General features: G+C 41.0%; 1 protein-coding gene across 1 annotated transcript in view; it reads left to right on the top strand.

Moving 5' to 3' along the window:
• SORCS3 (sortilin related VPS10 domain containing receptor 3) overlaps nt 1-26,307 on the top strand; it is a 593,582-nt gene that overhangs the window by 348,197 nt on the left and 219,078 nt on the right. The window contains exon 5 of the mRNA XM_059899211.1: nt 22,943-23,016. Coding sequence (XP_059755194.1) covers nt 22,943-23,016 — 74 coding nt within the window. The remainder of the gene's footprint in view (nt 1-22,942; nt 23,017-26,307) is intronic.

Raw genomic sequence — 26,307 nt, 5'->3', positions numbered from 1 at the left:
AGAGTGTAGAAGAAGCCATAGCTCTTCATACAAATTCTCCCTTGACTAATTGTAGTTCCATACTCTAAACTCAGTTTCTCTCTCTCTATCTTAAACTTATGTTCATGAGGGCACTGAGGAACTATTAAAATCTTCCACCTCATCTGCTAAACTCCAACCTAATTTTTTTCTTGTCTTTGCTAGTTCTACCAATGACCCATCCATTCTTCTTGTCACTTAAGCTTGGGACTTCCCCTCTCCCCTGTCACCCTTGCTGAAATCATTGTATCTTGCTGTTCTGTCATTGTCTTCCCTTCCTTCCCAGTTCCACTGTTACCACCTCAGTTTTTGTCTTTATTTTACAACACCTGTAGTGGCTTCCTAATTCTTCAGATGTCCCTCTGTGTCTCTGCCTTCTAAGCTTCCTGTGCACTGACACCAAGTTAAAATTCCTACAGAATGACATATTTGATCATTCTTCAGAAATCATCTCCACCCTTTTCCCATTTTACAGATAATAAAACTGAAGAGAGATTAAGATAACTGTTGAGTGTCATAAAGTCAGTTTGTGGTATTCTACAGGAAGTGGTATGTCATTCCCACATGAAAGAATAATCAGTTGTTCTCCATTGCTCATGCTTCTAGTTAGTATTTGTGTCTTCCCTTCTAGACTGTACCTGCCGTTTCTACTTCTCTTCAGATCCTTCATGTTCTAGACACATGTGGATTGTGTTCATCTCTGTAAACGTTTGTCGTTCTGCCACTTTCCCTCCCTTCTCTTACCTCTCCAACCCACATGCTAATGTACTTCCATGATCAGATGCCACTTTTCCAAGTGCTTCCTTTAGTCATCTAACAAAAAGTGGCCACACTCCTTCTGAGGCTTGACATTCCTTCTTCTTTCATCTAATACTAAGGGTAGCTATTTATCAGGTGTGTACTTTGTGCCATATCCTGTGTCAAGCACTTATTCTACCTTGCTCAAAGATGCCCAGTCCTGTATTGTATGTAATAACCATGCTGGAATTAATCTGTCTTATCAACTTTGTTACTTTTGCATCACCCAGAACAATATCCAGCATGCAGAAGACCATCAATAGGCATTGTTGAATAGGTGAAAGAGCAAATAAATGAAGGAATGCAATTATTTCTAAATTAAAGATCAACTTGATACAGGAGCCCATTATCCCTGACGAAAGTGACAGATGATCTTTCTGTTCTATATCAGAAGGGGACTGGTTACCATAGAAATGCATTTCTTTCTCTTTCTCTTCCCTGAATTTTGCAGAAGCACCAACAACTTATATTTGAATGTCAAGGCCTAAGACCTCTAATACTTTATGACTTTACTTAACTCAAGTGACTTAACCAGAGCCCAAACCTGCTCTCTTGGAAAATCCAGTGTTTTGTTTAAAACACCTTGTATCCATGGTCTTGCTGCTACATCAGGAAGCTTCTTGGATCTGTAATTGTCATCCATGGGGTTGCCCATACTTACCTGTCATTGGATGTCCAGGATATGGGATTTACTCTTTATGGAATGAGAATCTTTTAAGTCAAAGGCCTCATAAATATTGACCATATAAGACAGTGTCTTCCAAATGAAGTTGCCCAAACTTTATGGCTCTCCCTTGCTGTCAGGGGGAAGTTCAAGTTTTTAAACACAGAATTTAACCTTTACACAGTTTGTATCATAGGTGTATCACCCTCTGATTCTCTCTGCAAACCCTATACCCCAGGTTTATCTCAGATGCACATTAAGTATGGGCAGATCATAAAAATAACTATAGTAAATTGGTGTGGACATGCCCTGCCTAAAGCTATTCAAACTCATTAAAAACCTATTTTAACAAACAAATAAATAAATAAACCAAAGTAACTCCCCCTTTCCCCCCCAAAACCCCACACACAAAGTAACAAAAGCTGGACTTGGATTACAAGGTTGAGACTCCTGCACCAAAAAAAGGGGAGGCACCTGGTCGTCACCATTGCCCTCTTCCTCCTTATGCTGTCCTGTTACTGTACCCTTGCTTATGTATGACCTTCTGCCCTTCCTGAAGAGCTACCAGCTCACATATCAGCCAGTCAGAAAGCACCTCCCTTGTCTGAGCTCCTACGACACTCATCCTCTGTACCGCCATTGCCCCAGCGTATAATGCCTAACGTTGGAGTTAATTATTGCAAGCAACACATTCCCCCAGGAGATCATATGCGACTAGTGTGCAGGGCATGTGTCCAAGACATTCACACGTCCAAAGTGCGTTGCCCAAACCCTTGTCGTTGCTACATTCTCAGGTAACACCCATTGGCTGGTGCTTGATCCATTAGCATGTGTGTACACTAAAATAGAATTAACCAACCAATTGAATGAATATCTTTCTGTGCTGTTTCACAGAGCTCAAGCACTCTTTTATTTTTCCACCTGAACTCTGACACATTCTCATTTTAATAATGAATAATTGTAATAATATTCCCTGAGATGGGATAATTTCAGTTGACTCACTTGGCATATCTATAAACACGCACTGGATAATATAAAATATGTCTTTGTGGATTTGCCTTTAACAATATTAGGAAGCACGAGGCTTTTGTTTGATTAGTTTTTCATGGTGTCCCTGATCTGCTTTAAAGCTTACAGTTAAGAGAAGAGAAGGTTGGGAGCCATTTTAAAATTTCCAAGCTACTAGTCCCAGCTCTGTGTTTACAGGCTACTAGTTCCAACAAACAAACAAACAGACAAATGAAAAACAATTCTTCCACGAAAAGACCTGGACGAAGCTTATGCTAAGTGAAAGAAGACAATTTGTATAAGCTATGTAATGTGTGATTCCAACTATATGAAATTCTGGAAAAGGCAAAACTATGGAGACAGTAGAAAGATCAGTGGTTTCCAGGGACTAATGAGAAAGGAGGGATGAACAGGTGGAGCACAAAGGATTTCTAAGGGCAGTGAAACTATTGTGTGTCAATGGTGGATACGTATCCTTCCTTCTACATTTGTCAAGACTCATAGAGTGTACACAAAGAGTAAAAACAGTGGACTTTAGTTAATAATAATGTATCAGTATAAGCCTATTGAGTCTAACAAATGTACCAGCAACTGCAAGATGTTAATAATAGTGGGGAAGAGAGAGGCTATCTGGGAATTCTGTACCTGTACTTTCCACCCATTTTTCTGTAACCTAAAACTGCTCCAAAAAATAAAGTCTATTAATTATAAAGTCTTAATTTAAATAATTAAGACACTAAAACATATTCCAATTGTCAAGAGATGACCTCTTAGATATTTTACGCAGAATACCGTTTTGGACATCCTGGGAGGTTGGAGAAAGGCCATTGCAAGGATGACTATGGTGAAGTGGATGGAAAGTAGAATGTTCAAGCCAAAATGACGGTTAATTCCCTTGAGAACTTTCTCTAAACATAGAGCTTTTAAAACAATTATTTCTAAGATGCCATGAAGATCATTAAGCCTGTAATAAAAAGACTTTAGAAGAGACAGGATTAAAAAAAAAAAAAAAGATGAGAGCGTCTGTGGGAAGGTAGTCCAAGAGTGACCTTGTATTTAATATGCTCGTTGTTTTACCAACCAGTAACACTTATCAAAGTCCTCTCCCCCCTGCCCCCATCCCAGGCTCACTCCTGGTAAGAAGAGCACTGGGATAAGCTGTTTCCACAAACTCTCCTGTTGGGTGAAACACTATTTTGGAGTTCTCACCAATTTCCAATCGATAGAATAAAAGCGAAACCAAAGCCAGTAGATAAATGGGTCTAGTTGTTTTTATTTCAGTTACTGGTTTAATTTTTTTTATTATTATTACTATGAGTAAACAAGGGCTAGAAATAGAAGTACATATGCAGATTTATTTTTTTAATCTCCCGATTCCTGTCTGCTGGCTGCTACTCCTGAAATTGCTTGGCCCCTATCAGTGGCTGCCTGTAAACTCGCAGCCAGAAGAAAGAGCAGGGAGTTCCCAGTGTTGGTTGGAGAGAGGAGACTGGTGGTGGGGCCACTTTTCTGACTGAGGAAAACAGCCCCCGGTCTTCCCGTCATTGGCACTGATGGATTGAGTGTTTGTTTATGGTGCTGCAGCTTTTTTGTGTGTGTGTGCTTGGGGCTGTCGGCAGAAAGCTGTTTCAGTTGGAGGCTGTGTACCGTGCCATCTTGGCAATTCTGTATTTTCAGCATTTCATCAATGCAGAGAGTAAGAGAAATCATAATTGAGGCTGCCTTTCTATAAATCATGCCACAGAGAGTGAGCACATCCAAATGATGGGTCCAAGAGGAACTTTTGTCCCTTGCCTGGGGACAGTGGCGGTAGGGGTGTTGGAAAATCAGTCTGAAACATCTCTGTAGCTGCTGAGCAAAGCAGTGAGGAAGAAATAGAAAATAAATTCTAAGTTTCCTGGCAAAATTATGAATGCTGGACAGGGATAGGACTGGGAGGGTGGGGGACAAATAGCAAGAAATTAGCAAACCATAAAATCCAGTTGGAAATGGGGGAGGAGCTCACAGGCAGAGTGATTTCCTTGCACTTGCCTGGGCAGACGAGGAGCTGGGAAGTCTCCACTTCAAGGAGAAGCCAGCCTCCCTTTCCCCTAATTATTTTGACTTGTGTAGTTTGACTCTGTCATGGGGACACTGCTGGAATTTAGTGTTCTTGGTGCAATAACGTTAAATCAAAAAGAAAACAAAATGGCAGAAGGGGGCATCTGTATGTATAGGTGATTCACTCTCCTTATGTGACAGGCAATAGCACAGAACTGACCTCTGGGTGAGAGCGAATTGAATAGCCCCTTGTGTGACTTGTGGGTGGTCTTCCTGATTTTCCTCAAGGGATTGCGCACACTTTCTCATTCTCGTATCTACTGATGTAGCTGAGAATGCATTTGACTGTCGATTGTCATTCACTGTTCTCTGAGTACGAAATGCCACCATTGGAGGGTTGAGGGGCCACTTTCCTGTCAGACAAAGATGTAATAAGCCCATCTCATGGTTACTGGCTTCAAAGGGGACTCCAGCATTGATTCCCTTGGGACCCTGCTAGCCCTGAAATGCAACGTTTCCATGAAATAGGTTGGAATAAGGGCAGGGGAAATGGAGAAGAGGGGGATCAAGTCTTTACCCAACCCGTGTCTTGGCTGTTATATGCTGGAAGGAATCTGAGTTTTGCCTTGTTCGCCCAGGGGAGCTTCAAAAGTCCTGATATCTATACATTTTCCCCCAGACTAGAGTAGAAACTCCAGGCATTTATCTAGAAAAGAGGCGGCCAAGGAGTGTGTATAAAATGTATGTGTGTGTATGAGCTGCCTGCTTAAGCATTAAACAGAGCCTTTTTCTGAACGCAGAACTTGCAGACAGAATGTGTAACAAACGGCCTGTGTGCCTGGTAGTTATCTATCGTGAGGTCAGGAAGCTCTGCTCTGTGAGTGCAACAATTACATAGTTTTACATTTCCTTTGTTTATTTCCCTCTTGGATTTCTACAGTAAGTTCTTTTTGAAAATGCTGGTCTCTACCAGCTATACTGTGGAGTCTAAGGGAAAGGATTGTGTCTTATTTTTCAGTTTGGTCTCTGTCAACGCTGGGACCAGAGAGAAAGGTAGAAACACACTCAGAGGGAAAAGTGTCTTGCCTTCAGCGGGGCTTTTCGTCAAGAGAGCTATTTTGTCCTTGCTCAAACCTTGGAGGAAGTTGTGTTTCGTTTGTCTGCAGAGGTATTTCCCTTGCTTGAGGACTTTGAGTTTTGTGGGTGTCTCTTTGTTTTGTGGGTTGCTCTTGGTTACACATTCAAAGCAGCAAGCACATCTACGGGCAAGTTCAGCAGGTGAATGAATGAACATGGGGATGCCGGTCCTGGGAGCTGAGGGCTACCCTCTGAGCGAGGAGACATTTGTGTGCCACTTGATGTCATGGCGGCTATTGGCCTGCCCAGCCTTCTCAGAAGCCTTTTCCCAAGGAGAACCTAGTAGTGATTTATTCAACAGCTGTGCTGAAAACTCTTGACTGTATTTATGAGACCAGCAAAATCATTCTTTCTCAGGTCTTTCTTTGGAGAAATTGGAGTTTCTGCAGATTAGGACGTTTGGATCTCACTCCAGTGTTCTTTCTGTGTTGCACTGGGCATTGCCTGACATTCTCTGGCTTCAGAACCTGTATTGAAAAAAATAAAATAATCACCTGCTTACTTGTCTGTTTCCACCATTCGATTTCAGGCTCCTCCATGGCAGCTGTGTTTTGTTTCTGCCTATAGCTAGTACTTAGCAGAGCATACACGATAGGTAATTTATACACATTTGATGAGTACCTATTACTTATTTATAATTTTCTCTTTTCTCTTTTCTCTTTCTCTCTCTCTCTCTCTCACATGCACACACACACACACACACACACACATAAAAATCCAAAGAAGAATAAGTTAATGCATGTACCTCTTGATACCCTCACAAACTCTTAATCTTCCCAGATTTGAATTATAGTAAATGACACCCCTTTCTAAAGGCTCAACATCTTGGAATTGTCTCCTTCTCTCAAACTCGACTCGAGTACAGCAGCAAATCTTGTCATGTCTACCTGCAAAACATATCCTGAATATGATCATTTCTCTCATCTTCCTCCACTACGCAGTTGGTAAGAGTCCAAAATCTTTGAGTGGTCTGTGATGCCTCTTTTACTGTCAGATCTCACAGCCCTTCCATCACCAAATCTTATTGGCATTACCTCCAGAACATTTTGCCAATCCCTCCACCTTCCCAACTCCACCATTCACAGGCTAGTGCAGGCCACCACCCCTTTTCCCTTGACCACCCCCCCTTTTCCCTGGACCACCCCAATCATCCCTTCTCTGTGGATCCCCTACTTTGTGCAAGTGATCTTTAAAACTTAAATCAGATTGTGGCAGACTTATCTTCAGATGCCTCCATACACTTCCATCATGCATAGAAGACCCCAGATCCTATCAAGGACAGATATGCCTTGTACATGAAGTCCTCCCTGATTTCTCTCTAACTTCATCTCCCAAAGCTTCTCTCGCTATGCACTGCTCCAGCTACACTGGCCTGTAGTGTTCCTCCAAGATGCCACTACACTCCCACTTAGGGTTCTTTGCCCTTGCTCTTCTTCCCTCCTAGGTCACTTTTCAGATGTTCACATCACCTGCTCTTTCATTTCATTCAGGTTTCTGCTCACATGTTAGCTATTCAAAGAGGTCTTCACTGACTGCCTTCACAAAAATAGTACCCCTTTCTCTTGCTTTATCCCCTTATCCTGCTTTGATTTTCTTCTTAGTAGTTATCTTTGCATGACATTATACAGTTGATCCTCATTATTTGTGGATTCCGTATTTGCGAATTTACCTACTCGCTAAAGTTCACTTATAACCCCCAAATCAGTACTCAGAAAGTTTTTGTGGACATTTGCAAACATGCGCTGAGTGGCAAAAAATTTGAGTCACCTGACGTGCATGTTCCCAGCAAAGACTGAACAAGGCGATGCTCTGCCTTCTTGTTTGAGTTCTCAGGGTACAAAGAGCTGTCTTTTTCATGGTCTGTTTTGTGCCATGTTTTTTTTTGTATTTTTGTGCTTTTCTTTGGTGGTTTCGCTATTTACAGTGGCCCCCAAGCATTGTGCTGGGATCTGTCTACTGTTCCCAAGCACAAAAGGCTGCTGACCCCTCAGTTCATGGAGTGTACATGGTAGTGGGAGAAATGGGCAGTAAGTGAATGAAATATATTTTAAAATATATATACATATTTTTTGACAACTGTGTTTTCTAGCACCTTGTTCTTTGCTGTATCCTTAGAATATAGAACCATGCCTGGTTCAGGTAAGGTGTTCACTAAATTACTGAGTGATTAAGTGGATGAAAATAATTAGTGAAATATTGTCCAGAATGTCTCCAGAAGAAAAATCTGACAAAAAAATAGTTTGTCTGCCAGACAGTTTCATTTTAGTAGGCATCATGCTACCCCTAATCTTACCACAGCCCTGTATGGTAGATATTCTTAGAAGTCCCCTACCCCTGCCCCTGGAAGCAGCCTGCCCAAGCTCACATTGCTATCTGGCTCAGAAGCTCCATGTTTCCATGTTGTGAATCTTGGCTTGTGTGATTATTAAGCACATAGGCCATGGAATCAGACAGTCTGATTTAAATCTGATCTCTACACTTACTCTGTGTTTTCAGACAAGTGACTTAGTCCTCTCCAAAGCTCAGTTTTCCATTCTGTAAGTTGATGATAACCAGAGTTCCTCCCAGGGTGGTTGTAGGTTTTAAAGGCGAAGATGCAAACCACTTAATCTAGTACCTGATGTATAATAAGTACTCGTTAGACATTAGTTATTATTATTATCGTGTACTTGTGGGCTCCTGGTGTTGGAGAAATAGGTAAAAAGGGTGTGTAACCAAGCTAGGAGGCATTCAGGATAAAATTCCTCTGTTGGGACCTCTTAACCGATGCTAAAGACCAGTACCTAAGGGCAGTGGTCGGCAAACTTTCTGTAAAGGACTGAATAGTATTTTAGGCTTTGCCAGCCATATGATCTCTGTTGCAACACTCAACTCTAAACGAATGAGTACGGCTAGGTTCCAGTCAAACTTTCTTTATGAAAAAAGGTGGATCATAGTCTGCCAACCTCTGTTTTAGACCAGTAGTACTCAACCCTGTCTGCACATTAGAGTTACCTGGAGACCTTTAAAAATACCTATGCCCAAGTAGTCTATTCCTAGAGATTCTGATTTAAGTTTTCTAAGATGGGGCCCAGGTATCAATATTGTTTAAAACTTTTAGGTAACTGTGATGCAGAGTTGAGAACCACTGACTTGGGTCACTAAAGCCAAGAACAGAAGAACATCAGAGAAGTTGCTGTCTTCCTGGCTTCACCCCAGCTCCCTCCTCACCCCATTTTAGAACCCAGGGATCAGCATTTTCTGTGCGCTTTGGGCAAGGGTTGGCTAGGCTGTGGTAAGTCCCCTTTGCTTAATGCACAGACCATATGACTTTTGGATCCAGAGGGAAGTCTAATTATCTGTGTAATAAATGCATTGTACTTTCAGGGAACACAGTCCAGCTGTTACTGTGCATTTTAGCTGAGGCTATGCTGTTTGCTATTTAATCGTGTTCCAGCATTGGCAGTTGGACAGAATCTTTCTGAGTGGAAGCAGTCTGCCTATCTTCTTTTCCCAGGCTCTGGTTTCTGGGATGGAGCTAGGAGCGGGTTTCCCAGGAGCCAAAAGCTTTCTGACTTAAGAGCCAAAAGCTGTCTGACTTAAGGGCAAGTCACTCTTCTCTACTGGGCCTTAGAGTATCTGTGACACCCCATCTCTAAGGAGCTCCAAATATTCAGCTCGGCATCCTCTACCTGTGATGAAGGTAGAGATTGACTGAAAGCAGGATGATGAGCTTAGTTATAAATGTCCAAGCCTCCATAAGAATGATCTAGAACAGAGTTTCTCCATGTGTGGTTCCTCTGCATTTACATTAGAATCATCTGATATCTTGTCAAAATGCATATTTCTGGGCTCCACTCTTGACCCTCCAAATCAGAATTTCTAGAGGAGGGCCTGAAATATACATTTTTAACAAGACATCTGAATAACTTCGACATTTGAGAGCCACTATAGTGGAGAAAGCCCTTCATCATACTTAGATAAGAAGACTGAGATTGAAGAATTTAAAGTCTTCCTCAAAACAGCTCAGTTAGGCCAGCGATAGAGCCAAGACTTGTATCTGAGGTCTGTGTAGCAGCTAGCTAATGCTGTGTAACCAACTCTCCCTAAACTTAGAAACTTACAACAATAAACCTTCATTATGGCTCACAACTCTGTGGATTAGTTGGGTGATTTTTCTGGTCTCGGCTAGATTCATTCATGTGTCTGTGGTCAGCTGTGGCTGGGTTGGCAACTGTGTTGATCTTGTCTGGGCTCGCTTTTCTAGTTAGAGCTCAGCTGGCTGTATGATGGTCTGAGATGGCTGTAGGCTGGGTTCTCTTCCATGTGGTCCTTCATCCTCCAGCAGGCTAGCCCAGGTTTGTTCACCCTGGGTGACAGCATTCTGAAAGATTGGAGGTGTCCAAGGCTTCTCAGAACTGGGATTCTTCTACTGCATTCTGATGCCCAAACAAGGGATGAAGAAATAAATCCTAGCTGTTGAAGGGAGGAGCTGAAAATCCTTTTGCAAAGGTCTTAGATACAGGGAGGCTGAAGGAATCCATCAAAGCTGCCACACAGAGTCCTGGCCTTTCCAACAACATTTGAGTGCCTTTGAAAAAAATTCCTCTGCCAGCTTTTACAAATGTTTAGGGAGCATGATTAGTGATATTCTCTTGGGTTCTCTTCCTAGGATTATTGCTCTTGGATTAAGAATCAAAAATCATGTATCTAAAGGGACCTAAGAACTCACTGGCTTAAACCCTATCTGACGCTTTAATTTCCTGATGGTATCACCTTAATCAAAGTGCTCATCCATTTTCTACTTAAGCACATCCAGTAACTCTCTGGAGAACTTGTTGCCATGCAAGGAAGCTTCTTCCAGCCTTGGGGAGTTCTTTCCATTAGAATATTATTTCTTATGTCAAGACAACATTTACTTCTGTCTAGATCCCCTTTTGGTCCTGCTCTGTCCTTTGATGCAGCAGGAGAATGTCTCATTGTCCTTCCACAGAACAACTTTTTCCCATGTTTGAAAACAGTTATAAACCTCTTTGCTCCTTGGTCAGTTTTCTGTGTCACAACCTCAAGTTTTGACAACTTTTCTAGGATATTATAGTTTGAGCTCCCTTACAATTCGGGTCGTTTCCTTGATAACACTCATTTTTCAATGGCAGCAGATATTTTGGAATGAACACTCATTTTGGAATCAGATGTCTTGGAGTTTGCTTTGGGATCTTGAGCAAGTCCTCAGTGTTCTTCTCCAAGAAGTGTGGACAGAAATAACCATCAAAAAGTGTTTATTTTGAGTCATTTAAACTATATACAGAAATACCTGTCAGGGGCAGATCCTCCATAAATGTAAGTTTCTTTTTGTCTTTATTTTTATTTTTCTGAAAGAATAGACTTTGAAGTATACACTATTTTTTCCCCTTTAATGTCTTGAGTTTGAATGAATTCTTAGACTTTCTGGCCACGTATTAATACTAAAATCGTGAGCATGTTTAAATAGTCCACCTGGAGATATATTTCAAATGGTGTTTCATATGGTAGGTATAGTAAAGTCTTCATTTCTTCTAAATTAAAGGCAGGTATTATTGTTTTGATACTTAAAGATAGTAATTTACATTAAATAAATGACCTAAAACTAAAAAAAAATTAAGTTCTTTCCATCTCTTTTAGATTCAGGTTTTGGGGGAAAGAAAAACAAATTTGAACTTGGAAAAGAGTTAAAGACAAATTGAATGCAGTGAAAAGCCAGTAAAGTAGGTGATAAAGTGGATATTAATAGTAGGAGGTGATGTGAAACCAAAACCATGAAGGAGAGAGAACACAGGTACAGGGGGAGAGGTGTGGGTCAGAACAAATAAAGTCAGCTTATGGAGGAATACCAACATTTGTGTTCAAAGGGTACTGCTTAAAATGAGATGCTTCTGAATCATAATGAATAAAAATGAATAGAATCTGATTGCAAAGGAAAATGGCCAAGAGACTAGGACTGTGGAGACAAAAGAATGGATTTTGGTAAATACTGTGTGAATTGTTTGTAAGATTGTCTCATGTGTCTGTTAGCTCAGAAACTCTTCAGCATGAAAGAGGATAAAATGAATTGTGAAAATGATTTGTAAATAAAAGTGCTGAAGAGATTCAAGGCACGGTGTTATTTATGTATGGTATACCCAAATAATGAGCCAAATAATGAGCCATTATTCCTGTGAGGTTATATTAACTTGTTTTTCTTTTAGAATCAAGCAATTAACAAAAAACAACAATACAGCACAGTTACAAGAGCATTGAGGTGGGAATCAAGACACTGGGTTTGAATTCTAGCTCCACAATTAACTAGCTGTGTGATACTAGGCAAGTCACTTATGTTCTCTGAGCCTTCCCCATGTGTAAAAAGAATTTTCCAGATTACCTCTAAGGACACTCTCAGCTATAAAAGTTTATGATTCTCTGATTCTGTTTTGTCGAGCAGCTCAGTGGAAGTTTCTTTGAAGGGATCAAGATTTCAGATGGGATTTTCTCAAGCAGGGGCCCCTAATCTATCTGAAGAGATTACCTGAAGTTTTGATGCATAAGTGAATTAAGTGACCAGATTAATGGTTGGATGAATTAAATAAAAGCAATTTGAGAGCTTATAAGAGAAACCTGTTACTGGAGTCTGGTTGGACACTTGGTGTTAATTATGAGAAAAGAGATACTATTCATAGAATACTCTTCCTTTCTCTCCAGCCTCTTTTATGAATTTGCTTTTAAAAGTAGTCCTTTAGGTTTCCTTTTATAATCTTGTCTCTTTTGACCAAGTGTGGCTTCATGGACAGGAGACAATTTGAACTAATATTGAAAGAAGGGTAGAATTTAGACAAGTTTGGGAAGGGAAGGGAGGCCTTTCGGGTGGAAGGAATAGAACTTAGAAAGGCTTGAAATGGAATAATCATGTATTCATTCAGGACATATTTATTGAGCATCTATTCTTCCAGACCTGACACTGTGTTAAACACTTGGGACTATTAAAGTGGCAATTCCTACTATCTAGAAAGGAGGACAGATGTCAATCATATGATTACACAAATATATAATTTCATATTTTGGTGAATATTATGAAATAAGAGGATAGAGAGCCATGAGAGCAGGTGGCAGGTGGACCTGGTGCTGTCTGGGGCAGGAGGTGACCAAAGAGCTTCCCTTAGGAAGGGTTATTTCTGCTGATACCTGACACAGAAGCAGCAGTTGACTACATGCATAGAAAGAGGGAGAAGTGCAGAGTGGAAGAAGGGCATTTTAGGCAGACGGGACAGCGTGTGCAAAAGCCCTTGGACTGGAGAGTCCATGGCATGTTTGCTAGAAGGCTAGTGTGGCTGCAACTTGGAAAATAAGGCGGATGGAGAGAATCCTGGAGGAAAAGGCAGGTGGGGAATGAGCACGGTGTCCCCCCTTTGACAGAGTGTAGACACGAACATACTTATGAGCCAGTTTCTGTGTGCCTGATTGGAAGAAAGCATCTTTACTGTGGGGTGGGCATTGGGGCATCTGGGTGCAAGCATCGTCTATGCTTTGTGTTCTCAAATGGGCCTTTAGAGTCACCAGCACCTCTAGCAAGGAGTAGAACACTGACTTGGGAAATAAAAGGCTTTGCTTATTCAGATATACATATGACCTCTGAATTGGAGGTACAGTCGGGTGGATAAGCCTGAGGAATCCTACAAAAGCCATGACAAAAATAAGGCTTGCTATGTTAGCAGACAGGGTCTAATGGAATTGCTTTCTTGCAAGTATGGTATCACCAGAACTACATGTTTTCCTCTCCCTTGGTCATAAAATTAAATGAAAACCCTGCCCAAGGGTGTCTCCTCATATCAAGTCCAGGATTCCAATTGTCATAGGCACCAAGAAATGATCACAACCCCCGCTTGTAGTCACCCTACAGAAAACACAGTTGAGACAGTTAAATGAGTCACCCCCCATCAGTAGCACCTGGTCCCTAATTATGCATCAGCCATTTTTGGTGTCACTCCCCCCTCTTCAAATTGGGACTCAAAAATGCACCCCTCGTGGACAGTGGTGTAAAGAGAGTATGATAGATATAGAATGTCTTTCTGGAGGGTCCATTTCACTTGAAGATTTGTGAAGAAATTTATTTTTTTATTCTAAGCACAGATATAGAGTAGACTAATCCATGGAATTTTCTGGTGAAAATTAGAGACTTGAAAATGTTTGCCCTAATGTCAGACTGCTTACGGTCAAACCTCCAGATTCCTGGTGGGATGCTTTATTCCCTTTGGCTGTTAGAGATGTTTTGATGAAAAACTTTGAGAAGCATTGAGTCTTAAACTGTTATAGGATATCCTGTGCTTTTCTCACCGTCTTCTTAGAGTAATGAATTTTATGAACTTGCTTTTAAAAGTAGTTGTTCACTTTTGCTGTTGTAATCTTGTCTCTTTTAGGTTTCATGGGAGGATATTTTGAAACTTGATAAACAAGTGTGTATCTACTTACCCCTCTCTGCTTTCATAGCCTTCACTCTCACAGTGCATCTTTTTTTTTTTAAATTAATTAATTAATTAATTTATTTATTTTTGGCTGTGTTGGGTCTTCGTTTCTGTGCGACGGCTTTCTCCAGCTGTGGCGAGCGGGGGCCACTCTTCATCGCGGTGCGCGGGCCTCTCACTGTCGCGGTCTCTCCCGTTGCGGAGCACAGGCTCCAGACGCGCAGGCTCAGTAGTTGTGGCTCACGGGCTTATTTGCTCCGCGGCATGTGGGATCTTCCCAGACCAGGGCTCGAACCCTTGTCCCCTGCATTGGCAGGCAGATTCTTAACCACTGCACCACCAGGGAAGCCCTCACAGCGCATGTTTAAGTCTTCATTTTATCCTCACACCTATGCTCTTGCAGAGTTGTTTTCCCCTGTTCCTCTTGAATCCTTTACATGACCTTATTCAGACCCCTTTCCATCTCTGCTCTTTCTCCTTTGAGATGTGACGGTTAGACCAATGTACACTGATCCACGGCCAAATGAGTTGTACTTTTGTAGGAGGATGAGATAATATTTGTTTTATTTCCAACATCTTTTCTAATGTCTAGAAATCTTCACCTTTGTTAGCTGCAATGTTTTGGGGGGAACTTACCCTTCAGGCCAGCTCCTACTCATCCATTCTGACTCAGTCCCTGGCCCAGTGCCAAGCCCAGCAGACCTGACCACTCCTTCCTTTGAATTCTCCTAGCCCTCCTATGCCTCTGTTGGCAGGGGCTTCCTTGTGTCGTGTTGCACTTACCTGTTGACACATCTGTCTTCTCATCTAGAGATCAGGGAACCTTGTGTTCTGCCCCTTTGTATCATCATACCTGGTACCGAGCTTAGCACATGCTAGTGCTCAATTAACATTAAATAGATTGAGTGAAATGGTTTGACTTAATTGATTACAGGGAGTATTTACAGTAATTTTGAGATTCTTTTATTCACTTGGTGGCATCCAATGTCAAAGAGTAAAGAAGCCCAATATAAGGGGCTGCATCTTATAATTCAGACTTTTAAAGAGATATGCTCCCTGTACATTCACAGTAATTATTTTGGAATCTAGTCTTTGTTTTCAGATTCCTGGGGGATATTTTTCTTTTCTTTTTTTTTTTAATTTTTATTTATTTATTTATTTATGGCTACATTGGGTCTTCGTTTCTGTGCGAGGGCTTTCTCTTGTTGCGACAAGTGGGGGCCACTCTTCATCGCGGTGCGCGGGCCTCTCACTATCGCGGCCTCTCTTGTTGTGGAGCACAGGCTCCAGATGCGCAGGCTCAGTAGTTGTGGCTCACGGGCCTAGTTGCTCCGCGGCATGTGGGAATCTTCCCAGACCAGGGCTCGAACCCGTGTCCCCTGCATTGGCAGGCAGATTCTCAACCACCGCGCCACCAGGGAAGCCCTAATTCAGACTTTTAGAGGTGGAATGGGAGGGACTTCAAGGTAAGGTTGCCAGATAAAATATAGGGCATGTAATTAAATCTGAATTTCAGATAAATAACAACGTTTTAAAAATATAGGCATATCCTTACTGTTATACAGGATGCACTTACACAAAAAAATTGTTTATTTTTTATCTGAAATTCAAATTCCCTGAGCATTCTGTATTTTTATTTGCTAAATCTGGCCATCTTACTTCAAGGTCAAATAGTCCCACTGTCTCCTGCAGGCAGTTGTAGGTCTACGCTAGGATTCAGATCGCCAGTTGGTGGTCCTCAGGCAGCACTTGGCCATCTGGATTAAGACACATCTTATTTGCCCTGCAGTATGTTTTAAATTTTTCAGTTTTTGCCAAAATTGAAAAATATGGAGATTTCCCATAAAAAATCAGAATTTTCAGGTTCTCTTCAAAGTTCTAAAGCCTGACCACACTGGCTCAGCACTCCTGTCCAGCTAGGGAACAGCTAAGCCCATTTTTCGATGGAGCATGAGCTCTGTGGACTCCCTGCTTCTCCCCAGCGTTGTGGGGAAGTTTCATCTGCCAAACATTATCAGACTTGTATGGTGTTTTTCTTAGAGTTAAGAGGAAAGTGAAACATTTTTTGAACTCATGTCTCTATTAAAAGCAGGAAAATAAAAGATAGCCTTTTATCAAGTGTTTCAATAAAAATGGAAAAATCTTCTTCTTGGATAAGCAAAGAAATTTCCTTAGTGCATTAAGTGCCAGCAAAATGAGCCTGTATCTAAAGAATACAAATAGTGGTACTGTTTTTCTTATCCCTCCCTCATGTATTCACACAATGAACTTTAGGGCATTTGAGTTCTTGATCTCAGTAGAATGTAAAATTCCTGACAGCAGAGACTTTTTGTCTTTTTGGTTTACTGATGTATCCTAAACCCACAGAACAGTGCTTTGTTCTTAATAGACATTTGATCAATATTTGTTAAATGAAGGAATGGATGATGTAAACCATCTGAGAGAGAGAAAACCTTCTTGGCTAGAAATCTTCAAGAAGGGAAGAAAAATGTTGCCATCTCCAATAGGATGGCATAACTAGGTGACTGTCTATGTCTTTTTATAAATATCTTTATGGTGTAGATGCCTTATAACTCCTAAGGGCAAAGGAAAATGGTTACTGAGGACAGAAGTTCTTGTCTACATCTCCAGAGCTTAGAGGGACCTTGGATGCAATTGTTTCCCCTGGTTATCAAGAAAGGAGTTCTTTGGAGAACATCTGAGGAAGGAGCCAGAGGCACAGGTTGGAAAGGACTCTTTGTTGCTATGTGACCTGGTTTCTCTTCTGCCTACCACAACCCAGGGGATCCTTTCTATAGCCCTGCATAAGCCAGCCAAGCCCTCCTACTTGCTCTGTGGCTACCAAGGAAAAAGGTGCAGAGACCTTATTTTGAGCAGAAACCAGTCTCGTTTTATTTGGAAGACCAAGATCGTCATGGCCATAGTTCAGTGGAATGCTACCTAAACTCCATGGGTTTTGAGCAAAAAATCGGGACAGTTACACACTAAGTTTGAATTTGCCTACAGGGGAGAGCTTTTGTATAAATGTATTCCAAACCGTCCTTCCCTCTACATGGGAGATCTGCTGGCTCTAGGGAATCTGGCTGGAATACCAAAAGCTGCTATAGAATGTATAGCTTGTTGCCCCTTCTGATTATGTCTGGTTACTGCCATATGGTCTTTATGAATTCACAGTTATTCTTAGAAAATATCCTTAGGGGTGTGGTAAAAATGCACAGGACAGAGAAATATAGGCAAATGAGAGTTTGGTTTTCAACCACAGATTCAACAGTCTGGCCCTAAACAAGACTTCTGGCCTTACAACTAAATGCTTAGGAGTGGAGACAAGAAAACAACAGAAAAATGTGGCCAGATCTGTCATTATTACTCCTGGTAGCAAGCGTAAGATGCCTATATTAGTTTCCTAGGGCTGCTATAACGAAGTGTCACAAACTGGATGACTTGGAACAATAGAATTCCATTGTCCCACCATTCTGGAGGCTAGAAGTCAAAAATGAAGGTGTTAGCAGGACCATGCTCCCTCTAAAACCTATAGGGGAGGCTTCGATTCTTTTTAGCTTTTGGTGATTTGCCAGAAGTCTTTGACATCCCTTGGCTTGTAGATACATCACTAAGATTCTTTGTCTTCACATGGCCTTCTCTCTGGGTGTCTTCTCATTGTCTTCCCTCTGTGTCTGTCTATGTGTCCAAATTTCTCCTTATGACGATATCAATAATATTGGATTAAGGCCCATCCTGACCTTATTTTAACTTGATTACCTCTGCAAAGACCTTATTTCCAAATAAGGTCACATTCTGAGATACTGGGAGTTAGGACTTTGACAGATCTTTTTTTGGGGGGTGGGGCATAATTCAACCCATAACCTCCTAATGCAGTCGTATTATTCTTTGAACTTAAGCTTTCCAGATACAACTTGTTGTTCTTCCTGTGGAATATTACATTGATTAAATTGCCTCTTTAGTTTTTCAGCTATCAGATGCTTTTCCCTGGCAGGCTGATATAATTAAGGAACGAATAACTGAATCAATAAGGAAAAGAGCGTGCTCTTTCATATTTTCCAGCTGTTCCGATGATTCATTTAGGGCGCTGCGTGTGCATGTCACTACTAATATGTGCTTGTTAAGAGAGGTGAGACCATGACATATAGTGGAAGAAGGGAGAGAAGGGGATCTGGATTGTTCTTTGGTAGAAGTCCAAGAATGACATCCTTGAAGGGAGGGGACATCATAAGGCAGTATATGGAGGAGAACACCATCTCATGTGTAACTTTGTGTAAACAAGAAATGTTTTAAATATGTTTATTGTTTGGAAAATACATTTTATTTTAATGTTGCATGAAACACTTTGGGTTGAAGCCATGCAGGACTATATAAACACTGCGTGAGTTAATACATTTTCTGTCCAAGGAAGGATTCACTACTATCCATAATAATAACCTCTGTGAAATACCATTTTATGGAAAGTTCCATGTTGCTTTGTCTAATTCCAGTTCCCCAATGGAAAAATTGCAGGTTTGATTCTTGGTCTTTTAAAAGATAGATAAATATAACATGTACATTTATAAAAAGAAAATTATTGTTACATAAATATAAATAGAATAAACCATAGGTTACTATTACTATTGAAGTATAATATATATCTATTGTAAAGAAATCTAAAAATAATGGGAAGCTTTAAAAAGTATATAAATTACTCATCATTCCACAATTCAGAGATAACCACTACTAATATTTTGACATATTCTCTACTAATATATTTCAAGTTATGCAATACTTTAAATAAAATTAGCATCAATATATGCATTGTTTGTAACATATTTTTAAATAAATAATATATAATGAACATTTTCATACCATTAAACAATCTTCTAGCACTTTCTATTGAGTGATTGCCTATGTGCTTTGTTTCTATTTCAGTGTCAGAGCTTTCATTTTTTAAATTACTAAAGTAATACATGTTCACAATAATTTTTTAAAAATCCCAATAACCGAAAGAAGAAAATATCAATTGCCCACAATCTTACCATTGCAGAGATAAACAGTATTAATATTATGACATATAATGCATGGCAGTGTAATTGTCTGGATTTCTGTCTTTTACTTATCCATGGTATTTTTAACCTTTGTAATCCCAGCACTTAGTTCAGTGCTTAAAGCATAGTAGTTGTTTGATACACTTTTAGTGAATGAATGAATGAATGGATGGATGGATGGAGAGGCTGCAAAGAATCAGCTTGTGGGAGAATACAGTTCATTTCAGACTCAGCAACTTACTGTAGATTGAGAGACAAGGTAGCTAAGCCAAGGCCCTTAATGAATAGGAGCCTGCTCTTTCTGTTCATCTGAATCAGCCTCCAGGCAGAGAATGCAATTTGATTTTTCTCTCATCAGTCAAACTGAAAAGCTGAAAAAGCAAAACCAGAGACAGGGAGGCGGGAAGTGGAACAGGCTTGGATGAGTAGATCGGCACTGAGCTCTAGTTGTTTCTGTTGGGAAGTACGTGGGATGAGCGGAGCCATGCTTCTCCCAGCAGTACGCCCGAGCAGGAGCTGTGGAGGGTGGCGTTCTGCCACGACCAGCATCCTCTATGATGGAGGGTCTGATGATTTCCCTGGGGGATTCAGGGGTCGGTGTGACCCTCAAGGTTTTTGCCTGACCTGTTGCTAGAGTTGCAGCAGAGGAAGACACAATCGTGCTGGGTTTTATTTGAAGGAATTTGGGGTTCTGTTTGCTCAGATTGGAAGCAGGGCCAACAGAGAGTCTGATGGATATCTTTGGGTTATAGAAGGCACCAACCAAAGTCTCTCCTATACTTAATTGAGAAACATCTGTCTTAAGTCTCAGCATATGCCATGGGAAAGAAAGTGATCCATTTCTTAAAACCCTGCATGGAATACTCAGTTCTTGCAATAAATTATGTGGATATATTCTTCCCAATGGGATGGTCTGGTCCTCACAAACCCTCTCCTTCCTCCCAAGCCCCTCTCCAATCTAAATATACATACAGAGAGATATAAAAACATCCGCAAATAGATAGATGGATGGATGAATAGGGAGACAGACAGACAGACAACCTCCACCTGCTTTTGGCCAGCAACTGTTATCACATCCCTCCTTTCTCTTAAAAGCTCCCCCAGAGCCAAGCTCAAGACCTTAGCCATATTGACACCTTTCTCTTCATTGTCTCTTCCATCCAGGAAAATCTCGATCCACCTTCTCTCTGGGCCACACCACCTATTTCCAAAGGCCTAGCTCAAAATATATTTCTTCAGTAAGCCTCATTGTTCCATTTTTACCCCAGTTTATCTTTCCCATCTCTCACCTTCTAGAGCCTTAGCCTTTGCCCCATTTTCCCATTTGATGTGGTGGACCTGTATGGATATTTGAGAGTCAGAGTAGTTTTGCCTATTTTTCCCATGTGCAGAGTTGGACACACATAGTAGTTGGTACTTACTCATGGAGTAAGAGCCTGGTTTGAATAAATACTGTGAGAGTTGGTGGAGTTGGTGGGGCTGGTGTGGTGTAATATAAACCTGGCATCTGCTACATCAGCATAGACATCCTGGTTTTCCATACGGCTGCTATAGTCACTTTGTAGAACCGAGCATGGATGTCTTCATCTATAAAATAGAAATGCTAATATATCTCTTTAACTACCTTTTAGACTATTTTGAGTTATATGTATGTGTGTGTGTGTATGTATATATATATATATATATATATATATATATATATATATATATATATATAAAACCACACACAAACATATCTGTTATTTACTGGACAAAAAAAGAGACTTTAAAAAAGGTAGTTCATTCATGGTGCCAATGTTCAGTAATATTTCCTGAATGAAACTGAAATGGGACCAGACTTCTCCAAGCCCCCCAAAGCTTTTTTGAGATTACCATAAGTTCATACAAAAATTATTTCTGTGTGCATTGTAAGATTTGGACTCAAAACTTACAGATGGAAACGTTACCTGGATGTGGTGCATTGGAGAGCACTGTGGGTAAATGGTTATTGGGGATGTGATTACAGGGATATCCTTCACCTGACCCCATTTCTATAAACTTGAGGACCACGTACTTCTGCCTTGCTCAGTTCTTCCAGTTGTAAACATTTGTGGAAAAATATAAACATGATGGAATTCTCATTATAAACTAGGCACCGTGATTCCATAGAAGGAGATGGTGGCTAGGGCCTCAGAAAACCTAAATCCTAGTTCATTTGACAAAACTGTAACTTCTTCAAGACTGAGTCTCATTAAATGTGAAATAGGAGTTTTGTGTGCTCCTCTGTTATATGCCAGGCGTTGTATAACCACGGACGCACAAAGGTGAATAAGACATGATCTCTGCCCGTCTTATGACTCTCAGTCTAGTGGGGCGGAGAGGTGTGCCAACCAGTAATGGCTGACTGTGAACCCCTTCTTGCAGGCTGATAGTAAACACAGTGATGCCAGCAGGGAGGGAGTGGTTAACTGTCTGGGTGGATGAGAGAATGCTTGAGAGCAGGGGTTTCCATTAGTAATAACTATCTTGCCTTCTCTTCAGTGTCCTTGTAAGGCTGAAATGTATGTGAAAGAGCAACACAGTCAAACATTAATAACAATAATGATGATGATAATAATATTTATTATTACTAATTATTACTAATTATATTATTAGTATCATCAGTCTGATTCACATATTGCACTTCTAGGCATTCAATTAAAAATAAACTAGCCACACTCCTGGCTAGTCTCTTAAAGGGATGCTGGGTTTTCCCTTATGTGTTACAAAGGCTTCAGACTCTGCATTCATAAAATAAGAGAACGTGGAATCTGTGTCGTTTGGCCTCTCAGAGCGTTCTTTTTTTTATTTTTCTAAAGTCCTGGGGCTCTTCTGGGTTTTTTTCTCATTCCATGAGTTTCTGTCCATCTTTATTGCCTGTTTTAATTACTGATTTAGGAAACAGATATTTAGTGAACACTGTATGTATTCAGGGAGTATAAATACAACTAAATAATACAGACAAATCTGAAACACACAAACATATTTTATCCCATGATAAGTGCTCAGTGGAAACAAATGATGAGTGAACTGAGAAGGAAGAACAGTGAGTGGACCAGAGGTCAGAAAAGGCTTTGTGGAGGAAGCCACACTTGTGCTGGCCCTGCACGGATAGGTGATTTTCACTTAGGCACAAGAGTCGTCTTATCCTTGCCATCTTACAAAGTCGTGAGAGTGTGAATGAGCCTGGTATCTTAGTGGCATCGAAGAGACCATTTCATTTAGATTATATTATATTTAACACTAAGAGATAAAACTGAAGGAGCATAATATTTTGATTTAATATTGGCTCAGATATTAGCTGATGAGCATTTTTACCTATGAGTGTTACTTTTCCTATGAGCACAGAATGTACCTCTTCCTTATCTTCATATCCACCAGAGTGCCTTTCATGTAAGAGCTGTTCAATAAATATTTTAAAATATTCAGTGTTGCTGAACTGTTTTATATGTAGCTAGAGACTTATTGGAATTTGAAGAAAAAAGGAAGATATAATTTACTAAAGGCTTTACCCCTAAAGGAGAGACATGGATGGCATCAGAAATGGTTTTACACTCAGCTCCAAAGCGTCCATTGTTTGGATGTATATTGAGTTAGAAGACCCCATGATAAGCATAGCGCAGTCATATTCATATATTTGGATAGAATGGATGCCTACTTGTGTGCATTAGGCACTCGGATGGGTTGGAATGTTCATCTCCAGAAGGGTGACACGTGCATTTCTGTTAAACAGTGTCCCTTGATGCTTATGCTCTCCTCACTTCCTTGTTTTGCAGCTCTACAGCTCCATGGACTTTGGGAGACGGTGGCAACTCATGCATGAACGCATCACACCCAACAGGTTTTACTGGTAAGCTCCATCCTCAGTCTCACCACCCTCTTGGGTAAGGAATTATCAGTCAACATAGCACTCTGGACAGTCCCTGGACACCTTCAGCATTTTTTTTTTAATTAATTAATTTATTATTTATGGCTGTGTTGGGTCTTCCTTTCTGTGCGAGGGCTTTCTCTAGTTGCGGCAAGCGGGGGCCACTCTTCATCGCGGTGCGCGGGCCTCTCACTATCGCGGCCTCTCTTGTTGCGGAGCACAGGCTCCAGACGCGCAGGCTCAGTAGTTGTGGCTCACGGGCCTAGTTGCTCCGTGGCATGTGGGATCTTCCCAGACCAGGGCTTGAACCCGTGTCCCCTGCATTAGCAGGCAGATTCTCAACCACTGCGCCACCAGGGAAGCCCCACCTTCAGCATGTGAAGTCATGTGTGTCCTAGCCCTTTGCTACTCAGAGTTTGGTTCACAGACCAGCAGCATCGGCATCACCTGGGAACTTGTTAGAAGCGCACAATCTCAGGCCCCACTAAGACTTCCTGAGCAAGACTCTGCATGTAGCATAATCCCTGGTGATTTAATGTGTATATTAAAGTGAGAAGCCCTGGGCTGGAGAGCTCCATGAGAAGGTCATGATGGGGCGCTCTTAGCTATGTACTAGTCTCCCTTCTTTTTGGAAAAAGTAGATATTTTATGAACCTATTCTAAAAGCAGTATTCCGAAAACATAGTCTGAAGAACACTAGTTCCACACGGTGCTTCTCCTTCCTAAGGTGTTTCTGTGGTCACATAATTTTAGGTAACGGTTATCTAACTCTGCCCTCCTGGAGACTCAGGATTCACGTTAGGATATTGAAGACTCTGGAGAAGCCCAGAGGGAGGGAAGCTGCCAAACACAAAGTCACTGATTCCCAAACTCATTTCACTCCAGAATCCCTTTCTCACGTCACACCTGAATCCTTCAGAGCCACTTCTGTGGAGCACATTTTGAAAAACTCTTTTAAGAGTGAATACGTGTTTAAGATGGAGAATTAGCCCTTCCCCCAATCAGAAAATGCCATTTTTTTTTTTTTTTAAATTTTATAGCTACTTTTATTTTTATTTATTTATTTATTTTTGGCTGTGCTGGGTCTTCGGTTCGTGCGAGGGCTAGTTGCGGCGAGCGGGGGCCACTCTTCATCGCGGTGCGCGGGCCTCTCACTATCGCGGCCTCTCTTGTTGCGGAGCACAGGCTCCAGACGCGCAGGCTCAGTAGTTGTGGCTCACGGGCCCAGCCGCTCCGTGGCATGTGGGATCTTCCCAGACCAGGGCTCTAACCCGTGTCCCCTGCATTAGCAGGCAGATTCTCGACCACTGTGCCACCAGGGAAGCCCCCCATTCTTTTTTTAATTGAAAAATACTTCATTAACTATATATTATGTTGTAAATTTTAGTTGGTATTATTAGGGAGAACAGATTTACTCTTGTACAAGGGGCAAGTGTTGTTATTAATTGGTATTTTTTTAATACATGCATACTGTTGTTACCTTGGTTGTAGCAAAGTAAACTTGGTTTGGTATAATTTTACCTTTTACTCTTCCTTGCTCTATGAAATGCTTCTTAGTTGTATCTGGCTTTCATTTCGGCAGAAATGGTGGCCAGATATATGTAGGAAGCATACACCAAAGTGTATAATATGCTTAATTATGTGCTTAATTAAAAACAGAAAAAAATTAACAGTATTTGAAAGTAGTACCTCTTCCATGTCTCATTTTAAATACCTTAGTCAGTTCCCTTAAGAAGTCACGAGATGGCCATTTATGCCTTCCACAAGGCAGGGGTGGTGTGTGTGTGGGTGGTGGTCATGTAGGTATACGTATCCCTGTATGTACATACAACCATACCAACATCTTTGGAAGCAGCGTTTTCACCCAGTCCCCTCTGCACCTATAGAACTTTGTCCAGAATTAAAATGATGATTGCTGAAGCACACTGTGAAAATCAACCGTGTCGTATTATGCACAAAGAACTGGGCGAAAAAAGGGAATTGGGGTCACTGCTTTTGACTCAATACCTTGGCTATTCCCAGTTCTTTTTCCCTTTTCAGACCAACTATTATTTGGTCTGTAACTATTATTACAATTATTATTTGGTCGTATTTAGAATTGTATTAAGATTTTTTTCAATAGACTAAGGCAGAAAAAGGAAATATTTGTTTTTCTGATGTTCTAGCTATATAACTACTGCCTTTTTGCTTAGCTAAGATGGACCAGTTTCTCAGTGTGCCAACACTCAGAAGTCCCTCAAAAAGAAAAAAGTAGCCCTCTGCTATTTCTGGAACAAACTCTTGAGATGGTAAGGCAGTTAGCCGACTAGGAAGTCACGTTGACGGAGAAGGAAAGTACAGTAGACTGGATAGGACTCGTCCTTGTTTCTGAAGGAAATTAAATTAAGTGGATGAAGGGCAGCATTTTTCTTTGTTTTGCAAAGAGCAAGAAGAGAATGTCCCAGTTGCTGTCTGCCTTCCCCCTTCCTTTGTGTAGCAGAAAGGATAAATCCCCAGGTCCTGGCAATTGTATTTCACCTCTTCTCCACTCTGTGCTTCTTTCATATATGCCCCCATGGGGAAATATAAAAGTTAGTGCCTGTGCTGGCTAGCCAAGTGGAAGCTGAAAATTCCATTTTTGTAATTATCATTTCTCCGTTTCTGATGTATAATTGCCGTGATTATTCTTTTAGGTGCCATAGGAGTTGCAGAGGAAGAGCTCATTTTACACAGACCTTTTTTTTCCCCCCCCCAATGACAGAATTCATGGCTGTTGAAAGCGCTTATGTTGGAGAGACATGGCTTGTATGGGTTAGGAGTGGAAATATCGACTAGGCACCTCCTTGAGGAAAGACAAAGTGTGCATTTCTCAGGGTGTAGAGCACAGCTTTGGTTGAGAGAGCGCCTCTCCAAGCTCTGGTTTCCGCATCTACGCAATGGGAACAATATTCTTCTTGTCAGTTTCAGATGCTTATTGAAAGGACCAGATATAATCCTTTCAAAATTGGACTCTTGGCAATTTTGTTTCACCATTTCAGATTTATAATTTGTAAGTTATGTCTTTAAATACTATGTTTACCAGTAGTTCTGAAGACTGTGACACATAAGTGATTTGTCATTTTTCTGGGACGCAAATTTGAATCCCATTCCCAGTGAGACTGTTTGTGTGTGGACATCTGATAACAATCGAATGGGTCTAATTTACTGCCAAGAATCCACATCTCAACCTAACTTTATTGTCCTCACTTTTTCTGGAGTCATAATTCTTCTGGCGTGGTAAAAACAAAACAATTC

This window comes from Balaenoptera ricei, chromosome 16 (genome assembly GCF_028023285.1).
Source record: "Balaenoptera ricei isolate mBalRic1 chromosome 16, mBalRic1.hap2, whole genome shotgun sequence".
In the NCBI taxonomy this organism is placed as follows: domain Eukaryota; kingdom Metazoa; phylum Chordata; class Mammalia; order Artiodactyla; family Balaenopteridae; genus Balaenoptera; species Balaenoptera ricei.
This window is presented reverse-complemented; position numbering and strand designations above follow the sequence as displayed.